This window comes from Mustela nivalis (genome assembly GCF_964662115.1).
Source record: "Mustela nivalis genome assembly, chromosome: 8".
Lineage (NCBI taxonomy): Eukaryota > Metazoa > Chordata > Mammalia > Carnivora > Mustelidae > Mustela > Mustela nivalis.
Genome location: NC_139027.1, coordinates 100,906,624 through 100,923,603, shown reverse-complemented (window position 1 = coordinate 100,923,603; position 16,980 = coordinate 100,906,624). Strand labels below are relative to the sequence as shown.

General features: G+C 43.7%; 1 protein-coding gene across 13 annotated transcripts in view; it reads left to right on the top strand.

Annotated features, from left to right (window-relative positions):
* Positions 1 to 16,980, top strand: part of RIN2 (Ras and Rab interactor 2) — a 221,975-nt gene that overhangs the window by 102,247 nt on the left and 102,748 nt on the right. For 12 of the 13 annotated variants that reach the window (XM_082743157.1, XM_082743160.1, XM_082743156.1 and 9 more), the window contains one exon: positions 9,020 to 9,112. In XM_082743157.1, coding sequence (XP_082599283.1) covers positions 9,041 to 9,112 — 72 coding nt within the window. In that variant the 5' untranslated portion in view covers positions 9,020 to 9,040. Of the gene's footprint in view, positions 1 to 7,664; positions 7,682 to 9,019; positions 9,113 to 16,980 lie in introns of those variants that run through there. The other variant, XM_082743161.1, reaches the window with a different exon arrangement.

The window sequence follows — 16,980 nt, the reverse complement described above, 5'->3', positions numbered from 1 at the left end:
GGTTTAACCTATAGGGATGATGTCCTTTTTGTCTTTTAGAGGTGGTTGTCATGCCATTTTAATCTAGGATTATTTTATTTTATTGTGGCAAGAACACAACATGAGACCTACTTTCTTAAAGAAGACATTTTTACGTAATCCTTTAGACTGTGTGTCTGTTCTTTATTTTTTGTCTGCTAATGGCAGAGGCTGTTCATAAACAAAACAAATTAAAAGATTAAAGAAGATTGAGTTTGGAATTACAGTAGTCTATTGCTGGGCAACAGAGTATTCCACGAGTTCTGAGGAGAATTGCTTCTACTTTTCTCTCTGATTATCTGAGAAATACAAAGTATGCAGTACGGTGGCCAATTCATAATGAAATAGGTGACCTGACCTGAACATCACTGTGATAGATGTAAACCTGACTGATTAGTTACATTTGTGTGGAGTTTTTGAAAAGGAAATAAACCTTGGTCTGAGAGATAATACAGTGGTAGGAGAAAACATTACAAGAGTTCAAACTATGCAGGTTGTATTTGTTATTTTCTAAAAATATGCAGACTCATAAATTGAATAATTTTGCAAAGCATATACTCAAAATTTAACCCAGGAAAATTGGAACTTGATAGAAATAATGAAAACAATTACCACCAGCTTATGGGGCAGAGACATTAAGCAGTAGAGTTTCATGAAGACAAAATTCTGTTCAATCAATCATATCTTCGATGTAAAGTTTACAAAGAACAGCATTCATCCCTAAAAACTATTTTCCTTAAAATTAAAATTAAATGGATATCCATTTGGAAAAGTAAAGATTCCCAAACCCCAACCTCACACCATACGCAAAAATTTGAGGTGGATCATAGATCTGTGCATAAAAACTAAGATTATAAATCTTTGGAATGAAACAGAATACTTACTAGTTTTAAATTCTTATATCAGAAAAGAAGAAAGTTACAAAATTAAAAAGAACTGACTTAATGGAGTGTGCTTCAGAAAATATTTTCTCCATGAAAGTGATCAATATTGGTAAAATCCCAATGGGAATATTTGTGCTCGTTAAGCACTGGGTTAAAATTTCCTTGATGACACAAAGACCATATTAAAATAACAGGTTAAAAAACCTCTTTACAACAGGGGTGTCTGGGTGGCTCAGTGGGTTAAAGCCTCTGCCTTCAGCTCGGGTCATGATCTCAGGGTCCTGAGATCGAGCCCCACGTCGGGCTCTCTGCTCAGCAGGGAGCCTGCTTCCTCCTCTCTCTCTGCCTGCCTTTCTGCCTACTTGTGATCTCTGTCTTTCAAATAAATTTTTAAAAAATATTAATTAAAAAAAAAATCTTTACAACAGTCCACAACTCTGTGTCATAATTAGAAAAGCTGAATCCATTCCATTTCATTCAATTCAGGAACTTAAATTTTTAAAAGAGAGGTAAGGGTGCCTGGATGGCTCAGTCAGTTAAGCGTCTGACTCTTGATTTCAGCTCAGGTTATGATCTCAGGGTCATGGGACCTTGCGTCTGGTTCTGCCCTGGGCGTGGAGCCAGCTTGAGATTCTCTCTCCCTCTGCCCCACCCCCAAAGATAAATGAATAGGTAGATAGAGAGATAAAAATAAAAATAAAGGGGAGAGGTAAATACACAGCAAATGAAACAGAATACTTACTAGTTTTAAATTCTTATATCAGAAAAGAAGAAAGGTACAATTAAATTAAATTAAAAAGAACTGGGGCGCCTGGGTGGCTCAGTGGGTTAAAGCCTCGGCTTTCGGCTCAGGTCATGATCCCAGGGTCCTGGGATCGAGCCCCACATTGGGCTCTCTGCTCTGCAGGGAACCTGCTTCCTCCTCTCTCTCTCTCTCTGCCTGCCTCTCTGCCTACTTGTGATCTCTGTCTGTCAAATAAATAAATAAAATCTTTTAATTAATTAATTAATTAAACAGAACTGAAGAAAGCTTTAAACAGTTTAACTGCACTGTGTAAGAAGCTGACCAAGGGGTTTGGGGTATTGATATAAGAATTAGAAATGTGTCTTCTGTTTGTTCTTTTCACCCCCAAATTGTAGCATCTTCCCTTAGATGGTTCAAAGGCTTCCCTATCCTGTGTTCATCTGAAATATCCCCACCAAAGGCAACACCAGCAAGTTCTGCTCTGGTTTGATGGGAATTTTTCTTTATCAGTGTGTGCTTTACCTTATACCAAGATGTTTGAATTAAATATGTGATAAGATGATGAAAAACATTTTGAAGTTATACCTGCTTCTGAGAACTCAAGGTTATCCTTCTGAAGCTATTCTGGTCAACACATATTTGATGGAATGGAATATAAATCCACCCAAACTGTTTTAAAAAAAGGAACATTTATTGGCAAGGTACAAGATTAATTGAACCTTGGCACTGCCAGGCCTGGTGGGAACTATAAGGTCAATGGCCTGAGGTGAAGACTCAGTTGCACACGTACATTCTCCCTTCCTGGCCCACTATGTATACGGTAGCCCCTTGTATCTGCTCTCTCAGGATATATGCTTCCCATAAATTGAACTGGCATATGGCTCCAAATCCAATGTTCAGGTATAACCATCTACCCTGTGATTCCCTGTGAATCTTGAAAGGAAGATTCTACTTCATCAGAGAACAGCCAATGATATACTTTAGCCTGGGTCAGTTGTAACATGACTGGTCCTATCAGCTGAGGGGTTGGGGTGGGCAGAATCACTCACTTTGCTTATCAGGCACCACATGGCAGGGCAGCTGCTCTACAAGAGGTGTGGGTGGGTCAGACAGGGCATCTGAGTGAGGGGAGCAGACCCATCAGCACCCGAGAATTGGAAGAGCTTATATCCCATCTAAAGAGAAGACTGAGTTATTCAGTTGTGGCCAAGATGTGATCAAGTGATCAAGATGTGATCAAGATGTGATCAAGATAGTTCAGTGTGATCAGAGAAGGTAAATATCTACATTTTATGCAGAATGTCCTGATTTTTTAAAAGTGGCCTGTTGTAGCAGCCCCCGCCAAGCCCTTCCTGTATCCCTTGAGTACTTAAATTTCCATGCACACTGACCTGATTTCCAATTGCCAACTTTGCCTGAGGGTTCTCTTCGGCCACTAGAGCCCATTCAACCCACACTAGGGGCATGGTGGAAATGCTGGTGAATTAAGGCTTCCTGGGGGCAGCTTTCAACTAGTGACTGGGTACAGTTGGACATTTCCTCAGCTCTCTTGTCCCTCAGTTGAGACTACTCTGAGGCATGGTCTACATGACTTTCAGAGTTCCCCAGAAGGGTTGAAGTCCAGTGGCCCAGTGGCAACGTGCTTGGTCTTGCACTTTGTATTGGCTGCTCTTCCCCATATCACTTCCCCTCCCCAACTTAGTGTTTCTTGAAAGTACCTTCGATGAATTTCTTAGACATGAATTGTTGACTCAGGGTCTCTGGAGACCAGCAATTCAAACTTTTTTTTTTTTTTTAATGTATTTCTTGGGAAGCCTGGGTGGCTCAGATGGTTAAGCATCTGCCCTCAGCTCAGGTCATGATCTCCAGGTTTGGGGATCAAGCCCCACATCATGCTCTGGCTCCCAGCACAGCAGGGAGTCTGCTTCTCCCTCTCCCTCCGCCCCTCTCCCTGCTCATGTTCTCTCTCTTTGTGTATCTCTGTCTCAAATGAATAAATAAAATCTTTTAAAAAAATATAACTTGATCTGTTATATCTGCAGTGTAGACCCAATTTAAGGGCTGCTACATTATAAACCTCCAATTAAAATTAACCACTTGGGGTGCATAGGTGGCTCAGTTGGTTAAGTGTCTGCCTTTGGTGCCAGCCAGGATCAAGTCCCACATCAGGCTCCTGCTCAGTGGAGACCTTGCTTCTTCCTCTCCCTGCTGCTCCCCCAACTTATACTCTCTGTCAAATTAATATATAAAATCTTTAAAAATAAAATTAAAATAATAGCCTACACAAATTTAACCCCCATATACTTTTTACCATCATGGCCTGAGAGCCTTAGAAAACAAAGTTCTAAACTCAGGTGCTCTTGAGGTTGTTGGCAGGTAAAACTTGAGGAAGACCTGGGGTGTGTGGCTCCCTGTCCATGGCCTCCTTTGGGTTAAGAGCCAATGTGGCTTATGAGGCTTCCTTATTGTATCTAAGAAGTCACTGTACAAATGTGCAAAGTGTGTAACATTTACCACGTGGAACTTTTTATATGAGGACGTTGAAAAGTCACATACTTTTGAAATGCTGCAAGAGAGCAGCCTGGGGCAGTAGGCACCCCCTCTCCCTTCTCAGCCTTGTTCCAGCTGGGCAGAGTGTACCAGCCTTGAGTCTGGAGCCATGCTCAAGAGAAGAAGTCACTCAAATGAGGAATAGGGATGTCTTCAGGAATCCAGAAAAGGGTAAAGCAGGAAGCTGATTCTTGAATGGTCCAAGGGATAAAATGAGGGCATTTATCAGGTGGGAAGTGAGAGAGGCAGTTTCCCATCCAAGAAAAGCGGAATTTCTTGCCAGTTGAGCTGCCCATCTGTTGCCCAAGGTGGCATGGATTGCCATTGGTGGAAGTGTCCACACCTTGGCCACGTGGGCACTAGCAAAGCTAATGCAGCATGGATATGGTGAGGGTCTCTATGAGGCACCCGTTTTCCAAGGATGGAGGGGGTAGATATCTGGTGGCATAATTAGCCCCATTGTTGGGCCAGTCTTAGAAATGTACCTTTCTTTAAAAAAAAAAAAAATTTATGATCTTTCATTAATTTTAGGAAAATTGAGGTGTTGAACATTGTTCCCAATTCTATTTAAAAACACAGTTATAAGGGGCACCTGGGTGGCTCATTTGGTGAAGCATCCAACTCTTGGTTTTGGCTCAGGTCTTGATCTCAGGGTCCTGAGACTGAGTTCTGCGCTTAGAGGAGAGTGTGCTGGAGATTCTCTCTGTCCCTCTCCCTCTGCCCTACCCCTGCCCCACACTTGTGCACATGCTTGCTTGCTCTCTCTCACTCTCAAATAAATGAATAAATCTTAAAAAAATGAAATAAAGAATAAAAATAGTTATTAGTAAGAGAACTGGGAGTACAGTTTTTGCTTCTGATTTCTTCCCACAAATTAGTTTCTCTTTGCAATAAAAACAATTCATAATCCTGAAACTTCTTAAAAAAAATGTTTGACTACAACTGAGGGAAAATCAGTGCTGGACAGTGATATAAAATGCTTAAAGAAAAACATTTTTTTAAAAAGTTCACGTAATTTGGGGGAAAAAATTATGTAATTTGAATTGTCAACCCAGAGCCTGGACTATAGTTTTTCTGTCCAGCCTGTAAAATCCCTGGTAATAGATAATTATGGAAATAATCAGAGCCCTTCCCTGGATGCCAACACAGAGCCACGCCACTGGGCTTTTACCTCTTAGTAACGATGAAAAGCATTCAAAAAGACAGACCTGCCATCCTCAGAGGCACTTAAGGAACCGGGAAAAAGGTAATGTGCATTTCTTGGGATTGGCCTTGACCTGACAGATTCCCAGGGGTGAGTCACTCTCTCCTTCTTCGGTCAGTTCAGCTATAAAATAATTATAATAAGAGCTTGTTTACTAAGAGCTGAAGTCCAGTTTGCTGCGTCTCATTCAGCTGCGAGGAAGGAGAAGAAGAAAGGTAGTGATTAGGGAAGACTTCTGTACCCAGCTGTCCCAGCAGCTCGGCTTTGAGAACCCATGCCCTGAAGAGGCGAAGTTTCTTATAAATTGGACTTGTGAGTAGCAGATGCCAGTTTAAGTGTTCCTCTGCTTCTCCTGTGGGTCTGCACTTGTGACTTGAGGCAAATAAGTAGGAAGGGTAGTTTGATGAAATTAATGGAGGTGGGGAGGTGGAGGGCAGGGGGGCAAAGAAGCTACACCACGGACCCTCCTGTCTTGCCAAGATCTAGCCTGTGGCCAAGGAGAGCAAAAGCGGCAAGAGTGCCAGTGACTATACCCAGCCCCGCTGATCAGTGAACTGGAAGCTAGGCACTCAGTGTCCCTTTGCCTGTACCCAGCCTGCAGCCAGGGTCCAGGCGGTGGTGCCTCCATGCCTGTCCTCATCGGTTCCCAGTGGAAGGTGCTGGACAGCCAGCCCCCGAGCCCTGCCAGACCACTCAGTGCATCCTCCACGCTGAGAATTCAGGACCAATCTTCACCTCAGCAGTGGTTCTTGGGGCCACATGAAGAAAAGCCACAGCTAGGTTTACTTTCAAGTGGCAGAGGCTGGTGTTTCTGGAGGGAGAAATATTCACTTCCTGCCTTTGTCCTTCAGCTGACTGGAGCAACCCGCTTCGTTTACATTCCTTCAGTGGTGTTATTGAAAAGGCTTGGCAGCTCCAAAATGTTTGCAGTGTCCCATTAGGGCTTTTTTTTCCCCCCTTCTCTCACTATTATTTATTATTTATTTTTTAAAATTATTTTGCTAGCTTTTAACTAGCATCTGGAAAGATCTACTGGATGGATGTGATGGGCTCGTTTTTCAAGTATCCAGTTTACCCTTCAGGGAATCCAGGAAAGGAGCAAGCTCCCAATATATAAATCTGGAGAAATTTAACAACCTCTCCAACTACTGCACCTTTTTTGTCTAGCCTGTTACTGGGGTAGTTTTAGGACCGAACCCTGGTGTAACCCCTCAGGGTAAGGGAGAGTGGGGAACCATGAATGGAAAGAAGCTATGCTTTTAAGTTAGATTAAATTTCTGTCCATATTGAGTTAAGGTGTTAGAGGTTATGGTTTGGGAAGGAAACTGTTGCTACAACAGGAAGGACCTTAAGCCAGAACTTCTTTGGGATCCTTAAGAGCTGAATTTTTTTTTTCAATGAGGATACTCAATGATGTGCAGTCCACTTGGATTTTATTCAATGGGAAGGACCCGCTCTTGCACTTGGCCACCTGCTCCTGTCACCTGCTGTCATCTCCCTCCTGGAGCAGCCTTTTGAAGAAGGGGGGAGGCGACCTGCATTTTCTTGGAGAAATGGGATAGGTCCTCTGCCCCACATGCACAGAATCGAAACTGGCTATTTTACAGATAACCGCTCCGCTGGAATTTGAAGTGCGTGCATATGATTTTCAGGCAGCTAATTAAACTGGTAAACTTCTGGAATCCAAACCGCTCCATTGCTATAGGCAAAATTCCCTGCCTGTCATGGCTCATCAGAAGGGGTTTGTCTGTGGAAATCTTCTGAACGGAACAAAGAGACTTAGGTCTGGATGAGGAATGAAGTCTTGGCTCTCGCCTGCCAGCTCCTTAACTGCTGTACGATGTCAAATCCCTCGCTGAGAAAACGTCTGAAAGGAAAAGAATTTTAGGCTTGGTGTCAAGAAATGTTCTTTTTTTAATGTGTGTTTCTTTTGCATCGAAACAGTTAATCATTTACTCCCTGGGGTTACAGTGTGGCTCCCATTCCCCTCTTGGTTCTGAACACAGCACTGTGTTTTCATTCTGGAGTTGCTCCAGTCTGTGGATTTTGCTAATAAGTGATGAACTTCAAAGGCCTTGGAGCTGGGGCACCATTCAGCTGCTGAGTCCGAGAACCTGAAGCTTTGGAGTCAGCAGAATTGCAAAGGAAAGCTCACCAGTCTTCTCAGGAGGTTTTGGAGTCTTGGCCTTCATCCCAGCAGGATTACAAGTGGAAAGAAACACAGGGAAGGCATCTCCAAACCTTTAAAGTGACCGAGACGTGGAGAAAGGGCTAAAATAGGTGAAGGTTCTGGAAAGAGGGATGGGTGTGCCCTGCGTTACTGTCTTCCTAGATGGGATTCTGCAGATCAATGGAGCCCACTATGAATATGAACACTGAGGCTAATCTTGGGGCCAAAATGAGCCCCTTTCCCAAGAGCATTACTTGCTAATATGCATGTAGTTCTCTGCTAAGTAATTAAGCTTTTCCACTTGTTAGGAAAGTCCCTTTGGAGCTGCTGGCTCTCTGTTCCCTTGCTAATAATGAAACAGCTTTAGCAAACTAGCAGCAGTGACCTTGGCTTCTGTCTGTGTCTCCCCACTCCACCCCCACAGTTGAACCCCTTTTAATATGCCTTAATGTGATGTGACATGTTTTCATTTTATTGTCCTTACACGGACTGTGTTGGTCATGGTCAGGATGAGCTTTATCTTGGGCCAGGTTATGGTGAGCAGGAGAACAGTTTTATATTTGCTCTTGGTCCAGCCTCCTTGGTTGAGGAAGGTTTGGGGATGCGCCCCAAGGTATTTGATGCCTGTTGACTGGGATGAGGCCAGCTGCTTGGGTGTGCATGTATTTTACTTAGAAGTGGACACTTGGGCTTTGTAGCTGACAAGGAGGCTTATTGGGTTTTGATGCTCAAGGGAGGGAAATTCCAAGCTGAAATGGCCACAGTTATGATTCAGAATCATATCATGCCTTTAAATTTTTCTCTACATTCCAGAGTGCCCTGCCCCCCTCCCCTTGGGTTATTATCATGGAGCTGTTTCCAGGCTGTTTCTTATACAAACTAATCTCTGTAAACAGGGACATGGGATTTCATCCCCATCTTTGATTTGTAAGGAGAAAATAAAGGGATTTATTCCCAGTGCCCTTGTGTTGACCTTGCCTGGGGGAGAGGGCTCGCAGAGCTGATGATGACCTCATCCCATTCCAGCAGGATTTCCTGGGACGTGCAGGGGCCTCATTCTTATGCTGTCCGTCTGTGTTCAGCCACATTAAGTCCATAAGCTTCAGAGCAGATTACGGTGACATCTAATATCGGTCCCTTTAGGACTCCAGCGTGAGGTCAAGCAAACACACAAAGCAATCATTATACTTTCCGTGGTGCCAGAGACCTTCTGCGTCAGCTGGAGGAGCGGGGAGGTGGGGCAGTGAGGTGGGGCACAGACTAGGAACTGTGCTGTCTGGGGCAGGAAATCAGCCCGAAAGAGGATGGAAGGGCTTTGGTGGGAAATAAATGGCACTGTGTTGTTGACGGAAAAAGATCTTGGCAGGACCGTTGTTGTGAGTGTTCTGTGGCTTAGAGAGGAATTTCCTACAGGCTGGACTAACCATTAAAAATGTCTCTACCTTCAGGAGTCCCGGGCGTGCAGTAGAATGTCGCTGGGGGAGATGTCAGCTTGGACCATGGGTGCCCGCAGTCTGGACAAGCGAGGAAGTTTCTTTAAGGTAAAAGGAAGCCTTGATTGGGATTGCTAATGGGCAGGCTCTCTCGCTTTGCCCAGGCTGCGTGGGGAGCTGCGGAGGGAAGGCTGCTGTGAGCCAGCTCTGGTAGGGGTGGGGGAGGTGGGGCAGCTCGCCTGAACCCAGCTGCAAGCTGTTACCCGGTTTACAGTAGCTTGGAGTTTGGGTGACTTAGGGCTTCCAAGTCAGGGCCAGGACCCAGGAGCTGCGGAGATGCCACCCTGTGTAAAACAGTTGAGGCAATCTTTGTTTATCCACTGCTCAGCTGTTCTCCTGCAGCTGGATGGTTTTATGATTGAAGCTGGAATTTGCATTCCAGCAAGTTGATGCTGTAGGCAAGTGTGTTTCACACTTTGCTTGATTGTATGAGTCCCTTAAGTCCTCATTAAAAAGCAGCAACAACGAATAGATTCTGAGGTCTCACCCTAGACTGGTTAAATGTTATTTGCTGGTGTATTTTATCAAATATCTAGAAGCCCTTTGTGATCAGGCAAGAGAGACCCAAACAAAGCAGCATGATTAAAACGGTACCACCTTCCTATTTGGATATTGATATTAATGGGTTAAAATTACCTTGCTAGCTTAATGAGTGAGACAAGATTCTAAATGGGAGTTTAATGGGCTGTGTGTGTGTATGTTGTCAATTAAGTCTTGGTGGTCATTTCAAATTCGCTCTTGGGGATTCATTTCCTCTTTATAGCTTTTACTTTGTATCCTTTCACTCACCCTCAGAATAACGCCCACTCGCTGTAGAAAACTTGGAAAACACAGATTCATGTAAACGAGTAGAAAAACGGAGGTAAAATGTGCATTTGAAATCTGTCACAGGCAGGTGTTCAAACACCAGATCTTTTTCCTCAAAGGAAGAATGATATAGGGGTTTCTTAATTACGAGGAAAACTGACAATGGTTATTTATTATCCCATCCTGATGGGTTGTAAGTATGTATTAACTTGCATGCATATGCTTCCCACTTGCAAAAGGCTAAACCTGATTTATTGTATCAATTTTGGACTCCAGAGCCTGTTGATACAGCAAAGCTAAATTCATTAAGCTGAAGACAGTAAGGACAGACATCATCAGGGCACAGTTCCACTGGTGTGCAAGTGGGACAGCAGGAGGTATCTTTAATAGTGTTCATAGGTCTGCGTGTGTGCCCTTGGAGCTGCATTTTTCAAGGCAGAGATATGCTCGGGTTTCAGCAGAGTATGTGACATCATAGTTCAGGATTGGGGGATTCAGCAAGACGATGGTCTTGAAAAGAATCTTGGCAAGTTAACTATTGTTTGATAAGCAAGCTTTTCCCAGGTGAACAAACTGTTTGCCAGGACCAATTGTTTTGTAGGAATTTCCTGCAGCAAACAGCGAAGTGATTTATTGGTTTAAAGCCTTAACATCCTGGGCAAGAATATCCTGGAAGAAATAGCTGTGTTGACACAGATGGTCTCCATTCTCCGTCCTCCTAGTTCTGTGATGTGGACTTAGCTGTCTCTGTTCTTGATCCATTTCCCCAAGTTGGAATCAAACCTGTACAGCGTCCACCCACATGAGCCAGAAGAGGAGCTCTCCATGTCCCCTGTAGACCGGGCACTAAACCCACCAGACTCCTGACTCGTCTCCAGTTCCTTGATCCTGTCTTATGAAGATACACTTATTTCATCCTGGTAGAAGGAATGAGCCTACCCCACTCCTTTATCCAAGGCTCTGCCTACATCATCCTAACTACTGGCTAGTCTGTAACTATCATCTTGACGCTCAGGAAGGGCAGTGGGCTTGAATCTAATGTAGCAGTTGGATTTTATAGCCAAAGCAAAAGGAGAATATCAAGTATGGTCAAAATTGCCTTTGAAAATTCCTGAGAGAGTCCATATTGGAAATTCCTGAGAGAGTCCATATTGGACTCACTCAGTACTACCTGTTAAGTCCATGGTAGTCATTGTGCCTGTCCTGCAGTCCTGGGAAAGATTTTTTTTTTTTTTCCTAGTTGGACAGCAGGTAAAGTAGTTAACTTGTATTTTGGGGTGTGTCTATGAAAGAATCAATCAGGCAAGAGGTGAAAGGCCTGCCTGACCCCATCGAGGACAAGTCCCGCTTCAATCTTGCCTGAGTCAGATGCCTTGAGGAAATTGCTGGCAAAGTGGCTTTTATTATTTAACTTGCTATTGTCTGTCTTCTCCACCCCTGCCCCCAGCTTAAATTGTTTAAGTTATATACTCCAAGTAAATGATATAGTTACTTTGTACTTCTTTCTTTTCTCTTCTTTGTAGACATTGTTATTCTTTACTATATGGCTATTCCATAGTCCAACTAAAGATGGAATACGACTATTATTAGATATTATAATAGTTGATAAATATTATTGATGATTTCACAATTAAGGCATGGAGTTATCTGTAAGGATGAAGTCAGGTTCCCTTCGGACATTTAATGCTGACTCCTTGGAGGTTTGTCTTTAAAATGCTAGGCTAGAGTTCCGTTTGCTGGGATGGTTTGTTGCTCAGAATCTTCTGGGATGCATTGGCTCTTTTACTTTTCACGCTTTATTTCAATTCACATTTTTCTAGCACCTGTGATCATCCAGGCTCTGTACCAGTTGCTAGGGAGAGAAAAACCAGAAGATATCCCTGACTCCATGGAGCTTTCAGTCTGGTGGCAAATAAATATACTGATCAAATATCACAGTGCTAAACACATAATACCAAAAGAGAAAGCAGTGCTTTGGGTGAGAAGTAAAAGGGGCTCTGAGAATGTACGACTCTGAGAATATTCCAGAGAACTCTTCCCTGAGAAAGTGTCCTTCGATTTGGGAGTTGAGGTTGACTCCGTATTATCTAGGAAGGTGGAGTAAGGCACCACTGTGTCTTGCAACTTATCTGAGTCAATTCCGTGAGCCAGGACAGATAGGAAACCACAAATCAAAGCTTGCCACCAGTGGTTAGTGACTCTAGTTTAAAAACACAAGTTGGAGGGGGAAAGATAATGATGAAAAAGAGGTCTGGTGATCATCTTTTAATTATCTACACTTCACACACAATCACAGGAGCCGTAATAACCAAGAAATGTATAATATGCATGTGGAATTCAGCTGTGAGCCAAGAATGTCACCAAGTAGTCTCACACTTCATGAAATTGTCCTGTCCAGTTGTAAGGCATTGTGAAGTCATTGTGAAGTGTAGGGCATGTGAAGAATAGCATGGCAGGAGCCTAAGAGAGTCAGGCCAAAATTTAGCTCTACCCCACCTCACTACATAATATGGAGTCGACCTCAGCTTGCAAATCAAAGGCCACTTTCTCAGGAAAGATTTCTCTGGAACACATGTAACATTGAGTTACATGTTCTCAGAGCTCCATTTACTTCTCCCATGAAACATGACTTTTGTCTTGTAACTCATTATGTGATTAATCAGTTGACTACCAAAGATGGTCTGAGCATTCTAGGGTGGTTGACAATGTCCCATGGTGATTGTTCATGAGGAATCACATCCCAGAAGCCTGGCCCCCAAAGTCCTATGCTGGACAAACACATTTTCCACAGTTTGTCTAGCGCCATCGTGAGTTTTCCTCACCCACTGGTGAGAAATGTATCTTTCTGCTCTACAAGGTGTCTGTGAAAACCTACAGGAGGAGGCAGGTGATGCCGTAGACAAGGCAGCCAAAGGTATCCTCACCTCACTATAGAAGTTGACACCCATTGTTATCAGATTTCCAGGGTGTGTTGCATGAGAGGACACATTGTCTAGCCTGGCAAAGCTCTAGGTGGTCCTGCGCTAGCGGAAAAGCTCACAGTCAGATCTGATCCTTCTTCTTCCTGAATTCCACAGCTTCCCCTGAGCCACCCCCACTCCTGCCCAGTCTGGGTGCCCAGTGCTGGCAGGTTCCTCTCAAGTCACCAAAATCGTCATCCTCCTTCTTCTCCTACCTCCACCTCCCCACTTCCCTTCAGCTTCTTTCATTTGGGGGCACTACAGAGAATACTCATAATCTATCCGCAGCACCACCGAATGTGTCTGTGTGTGTGTGTGTGTCTGTTTCTGAACTATTCCATTCATCCACTCTGAGCTGGGCCCCCAGCTAGGTCTGCACTCTTCACCTTGACATTCGAGATCTTCCGGCTGTGCTTCCCCGCTCTACCTCCACCGGTCCTGCCACTGTGCCATCCTGGGTCTGCTCCGGTGGTCCACACCTGCTGATGCCCAAACTCCAGGCTTCGTCCATTCCCCCTCCTGTCCCTGTCTTTCCATCTGTCCCTGCTAGGCTCCCAGCTGCCCTTCCAGGCTGACACAGACTCACTTTATCCACTGATGAAGGGACTCACACGGTGTGAGATGGTGTCTGCTTTATTTTGTCTGAAGGCAAAGTTGTGGTAGAAGGCCTAGTGGTGGCCCCAGGATAGGACCAAGAAGTAAATTTCCATCCATAACTTGACCTCTGCCATGAGCGATTTGCTCTGTCATTTGTTGCTGCATCCCTGACCCCAGCGGGGGAGCCTCTACAGCAGAGAACGATTCCCAAGCTGACCGGTGTGTATTGCTCACTCAACAGTCCAATTTCTTCCAGGGATGCCTAGGTGAGGCTGTCCTATGCCACCTGCAAGTGGTAGAGCTCTCTGTTTCTCAGTGACTGCCTCCCAGCCTCTCTTTGCCTCTGGGACAGGGCAACAGTTGGTCTTCACTGACCAGGAAGAAAATGTGTTTTGACGACAGGGACCCTCTCCTCCTGTGCCTCCCAACTGCTTGTTCTGCAGGGAGACGCCCTGAGCCTGGGCTCCCAAACCAGCTGGTGGGGGGAGGTGCAAGGGCCCAGCTCAGTGGCAGAGGCAAAGTTTGAGAAACCCTCTTTGGGTCATTTGGAACAGTTTGGATGACAGGTGCATCATGTGTGCCTTTCACATGGTCCAGAGAAGCCACAGAAGAGAGCTCTCTGGCACCATAAAGATTAGAGTGGGACTACTTTGAAGGGACCTGATTGCTAAAATCTGACCCTACAAAACAGATAATCCAGGAGTAATCATCCCTTTCACCCCAACTCCCTTCCCTTCACTATCAGACCCTCCTTAGCATTGGGAAGTTTATTCTGTTTTCAAAAGTCCTTGTCTGCGGGCTGATTTTCAATCATCCAGAACTGGCACAACCTTACACCTTGGGTGTCAGTGATTTCCCAGCATTCCAGTGCCCAGACGGCTCTCAGTGTGGAAAGTCATTTCTGTGCATGCATGCACAGCCCAGGACAGCAATTCTCTGTTGCAGGACAGGGGACAGAGATAGCAGGGCCTTGAAGAATAATGAATGAAACCCAAATCCCATTTTAGTCAGTAATTTCATGGGACAAATCCTCACAAGGATCTGTGGACACTCAAAAGCCAAAGGTATGAGTGCCACACCCTTGAACTCCTTACGTGTGTCCTGGGCAGTGAACAGACATCACCTCATGTGCCAGGCATCCAGGGAGGCACTGCATGGCAGTCTGTAATCAGGAAAGGACTAAGCACCAGGGGGAAAACAAAATAGAGATTAGGTGTGGTCAGAGCAGGTGACGTATTGATAATTATTCATAATAATACTACAAAGCAGGGCTGATGTCAGTTTTGGTGTATCTTTTATTTTCCACAAATAAATTCTTCCAGGATACTTACAATGGGACTCAGAGCAGGGCTGTCCCATAGAAATACAAAGCCAGCCACAGGGATTGTTCTAAATGTTCTAGTAGCTACATTTAAAAAAAAAAATAAAAAGTGAAACTAATTTTAGTAATAATTTTATTTAACTTCATATATCTAAGATATTATCATGTTAGTATGTAATCAATATAAAAGTATTAATCAGATATTTTACTTTTTTTTTTTGTACCGTGCCCTTGAAACCCAGTATGTATTTTATCCTGAGCACGTCTCGATTCAGACTAGCCACAGTTCAAGTTCTCAGTCAGAGTTACATTTTATCTTGTCTAAAGTGCCTCCTGTTACAGATGGGTAAACTGAGGCCCAGAGAGGTTGAAGGACAGCAGGTTAGTCTATAGGAGGGATGGGAATTGGACCTGGCTTGACTTTCTTCTGAGGCAGCCCACCCCCTGGAGCCCCCCTGAGGGTTCCACTGTGATCCGTTTCTCACTGTTCCAGTGAGATTTCCCAGGAAACTCCTTCTGGAGAGTTCATGGGGACAGTGACCACTCTCTCTGGAAGAGTGATTGGCTTTTTTTTTGGATTCCCATTCGTGTCTCCCACCATCTTCTCCAGATCCCTCCAGGACAGACATTTGTCCCTCAGGGTGTGACTTTCTAGGAATGTCAGGAACTTACTGAATAGCAGTTCCCGTTTGTGTTTTCAAAAAGGAATGGATTTCATGGTTTTATGGGTCGTTTTTGCAGCACATTTTAGCCATTCATTTCTGATATTAAATATGGCCTTTGGGACTGCAATACATTCTCACTTGCTTCAAGGAACTTTGTCTTTTAAAAAAACAATCAGAAGTAAGATAGATTTTGCTGGTTCTCCTCAACCATATAGTTCTCCAGGCTTATTTGTAACTCTCGCGTTTTCATTATTAGGGGGATGCCAAAGAGGGAGATGTAGATGTGAATGTATAATTTTCAAAAAGTTCAAACAGGACTCTCATGCAATGTAGAATGGGCATCTGTCAACACTTTATTCACCCCATGCATGAAACCAGGAAACCAGCATCAAGCTGGTTCAAAGAACACTTTGACATGTGATATATCTATAGTTGACTTAAAAAGTCCTTCTGTAGTAAGTTTACTGAGGTAAAATCAAAACTGGTTAAAGTCCTACAAGCAATAAAACTCTAACCATTGGTATAATCTTTTTTTTCCCCCATGAACAGAAATTCCCAGGCTGACACGGAACCATCCAGTGCTTGAGCCCCACATTAGTAACACATAGTCAAGTCAAACACAGATGTATCCCTCTGGATCAGGAAATAATCTTTAGGTGACTTTGTCAAAAAACACCCAAGCATAATGCTCAAAAAAAAAAAAAAAAAAAAAAAAGAGGGCTCTTCCTCCTGCAACTTTTAAAACTTTCTAATTAAAAAAAAAACTCTTGGGTAGAAGGGGAAATGCAAAATGGAACTACAGAATTTCTTTAATAAATAAATAAATAAATAACAGGACACTATCTGTCAGAATCAATGGCATACACTTAAAGCACAGGTCAGGGGAAAATTGATAGCATTAAACACCTGATCAAAAAAGATATGCCTTACCAAGCTTTTTGCCTTATTTTCAAGTTTTAAGTAGTGTTTCTTATTCACACTGAAATGGCTCATTCCCTTTGTCTTCTGCAACCTTCCCTTTCCCCAGTCCCCAGCTTTCTCCAACCAGGAATTGTGCCTAAAGAGTGAATTTCTTCAGTAAGGTTGTAGAACTATGGGAAAGCTTGTTCTGAGTTGATTGGTTTAAATACCTTAGAGGAGAAACTTTGTGTTCCCTGTGGAATCATGGATATATTAGTAGCATTAGTAGCATTGATTTCTGGGATCTTTTTCGTAATACAAAAGCCTCACGATGCTATTTTGGATGGTGCTTTGACACCTCAGGTCAGATAGATCCCAGAAGCTGACAGACTCCTTGCACATGTGCCTGTCACCAGTAAGTTCACCGGACTGAGGCAAAATGTATGAAATCGAATTTCCAAGGATAATAGTCTTTCAAACATCTTTACATGGTAAGCAGGAAACCACTTTCACAACAAAATTGGAAGCTGTATTATCTATTGCTATGTAACTAATTGCCCCAAACCTTAGTAACTTAAAGCAACAAGTATCCGTACCTCATTGTTTCTGCAGGTCAGAAATCTAAGTTTAACTACTGAGTGTCTCTGGTGGTAGGTCGCCAGGAGA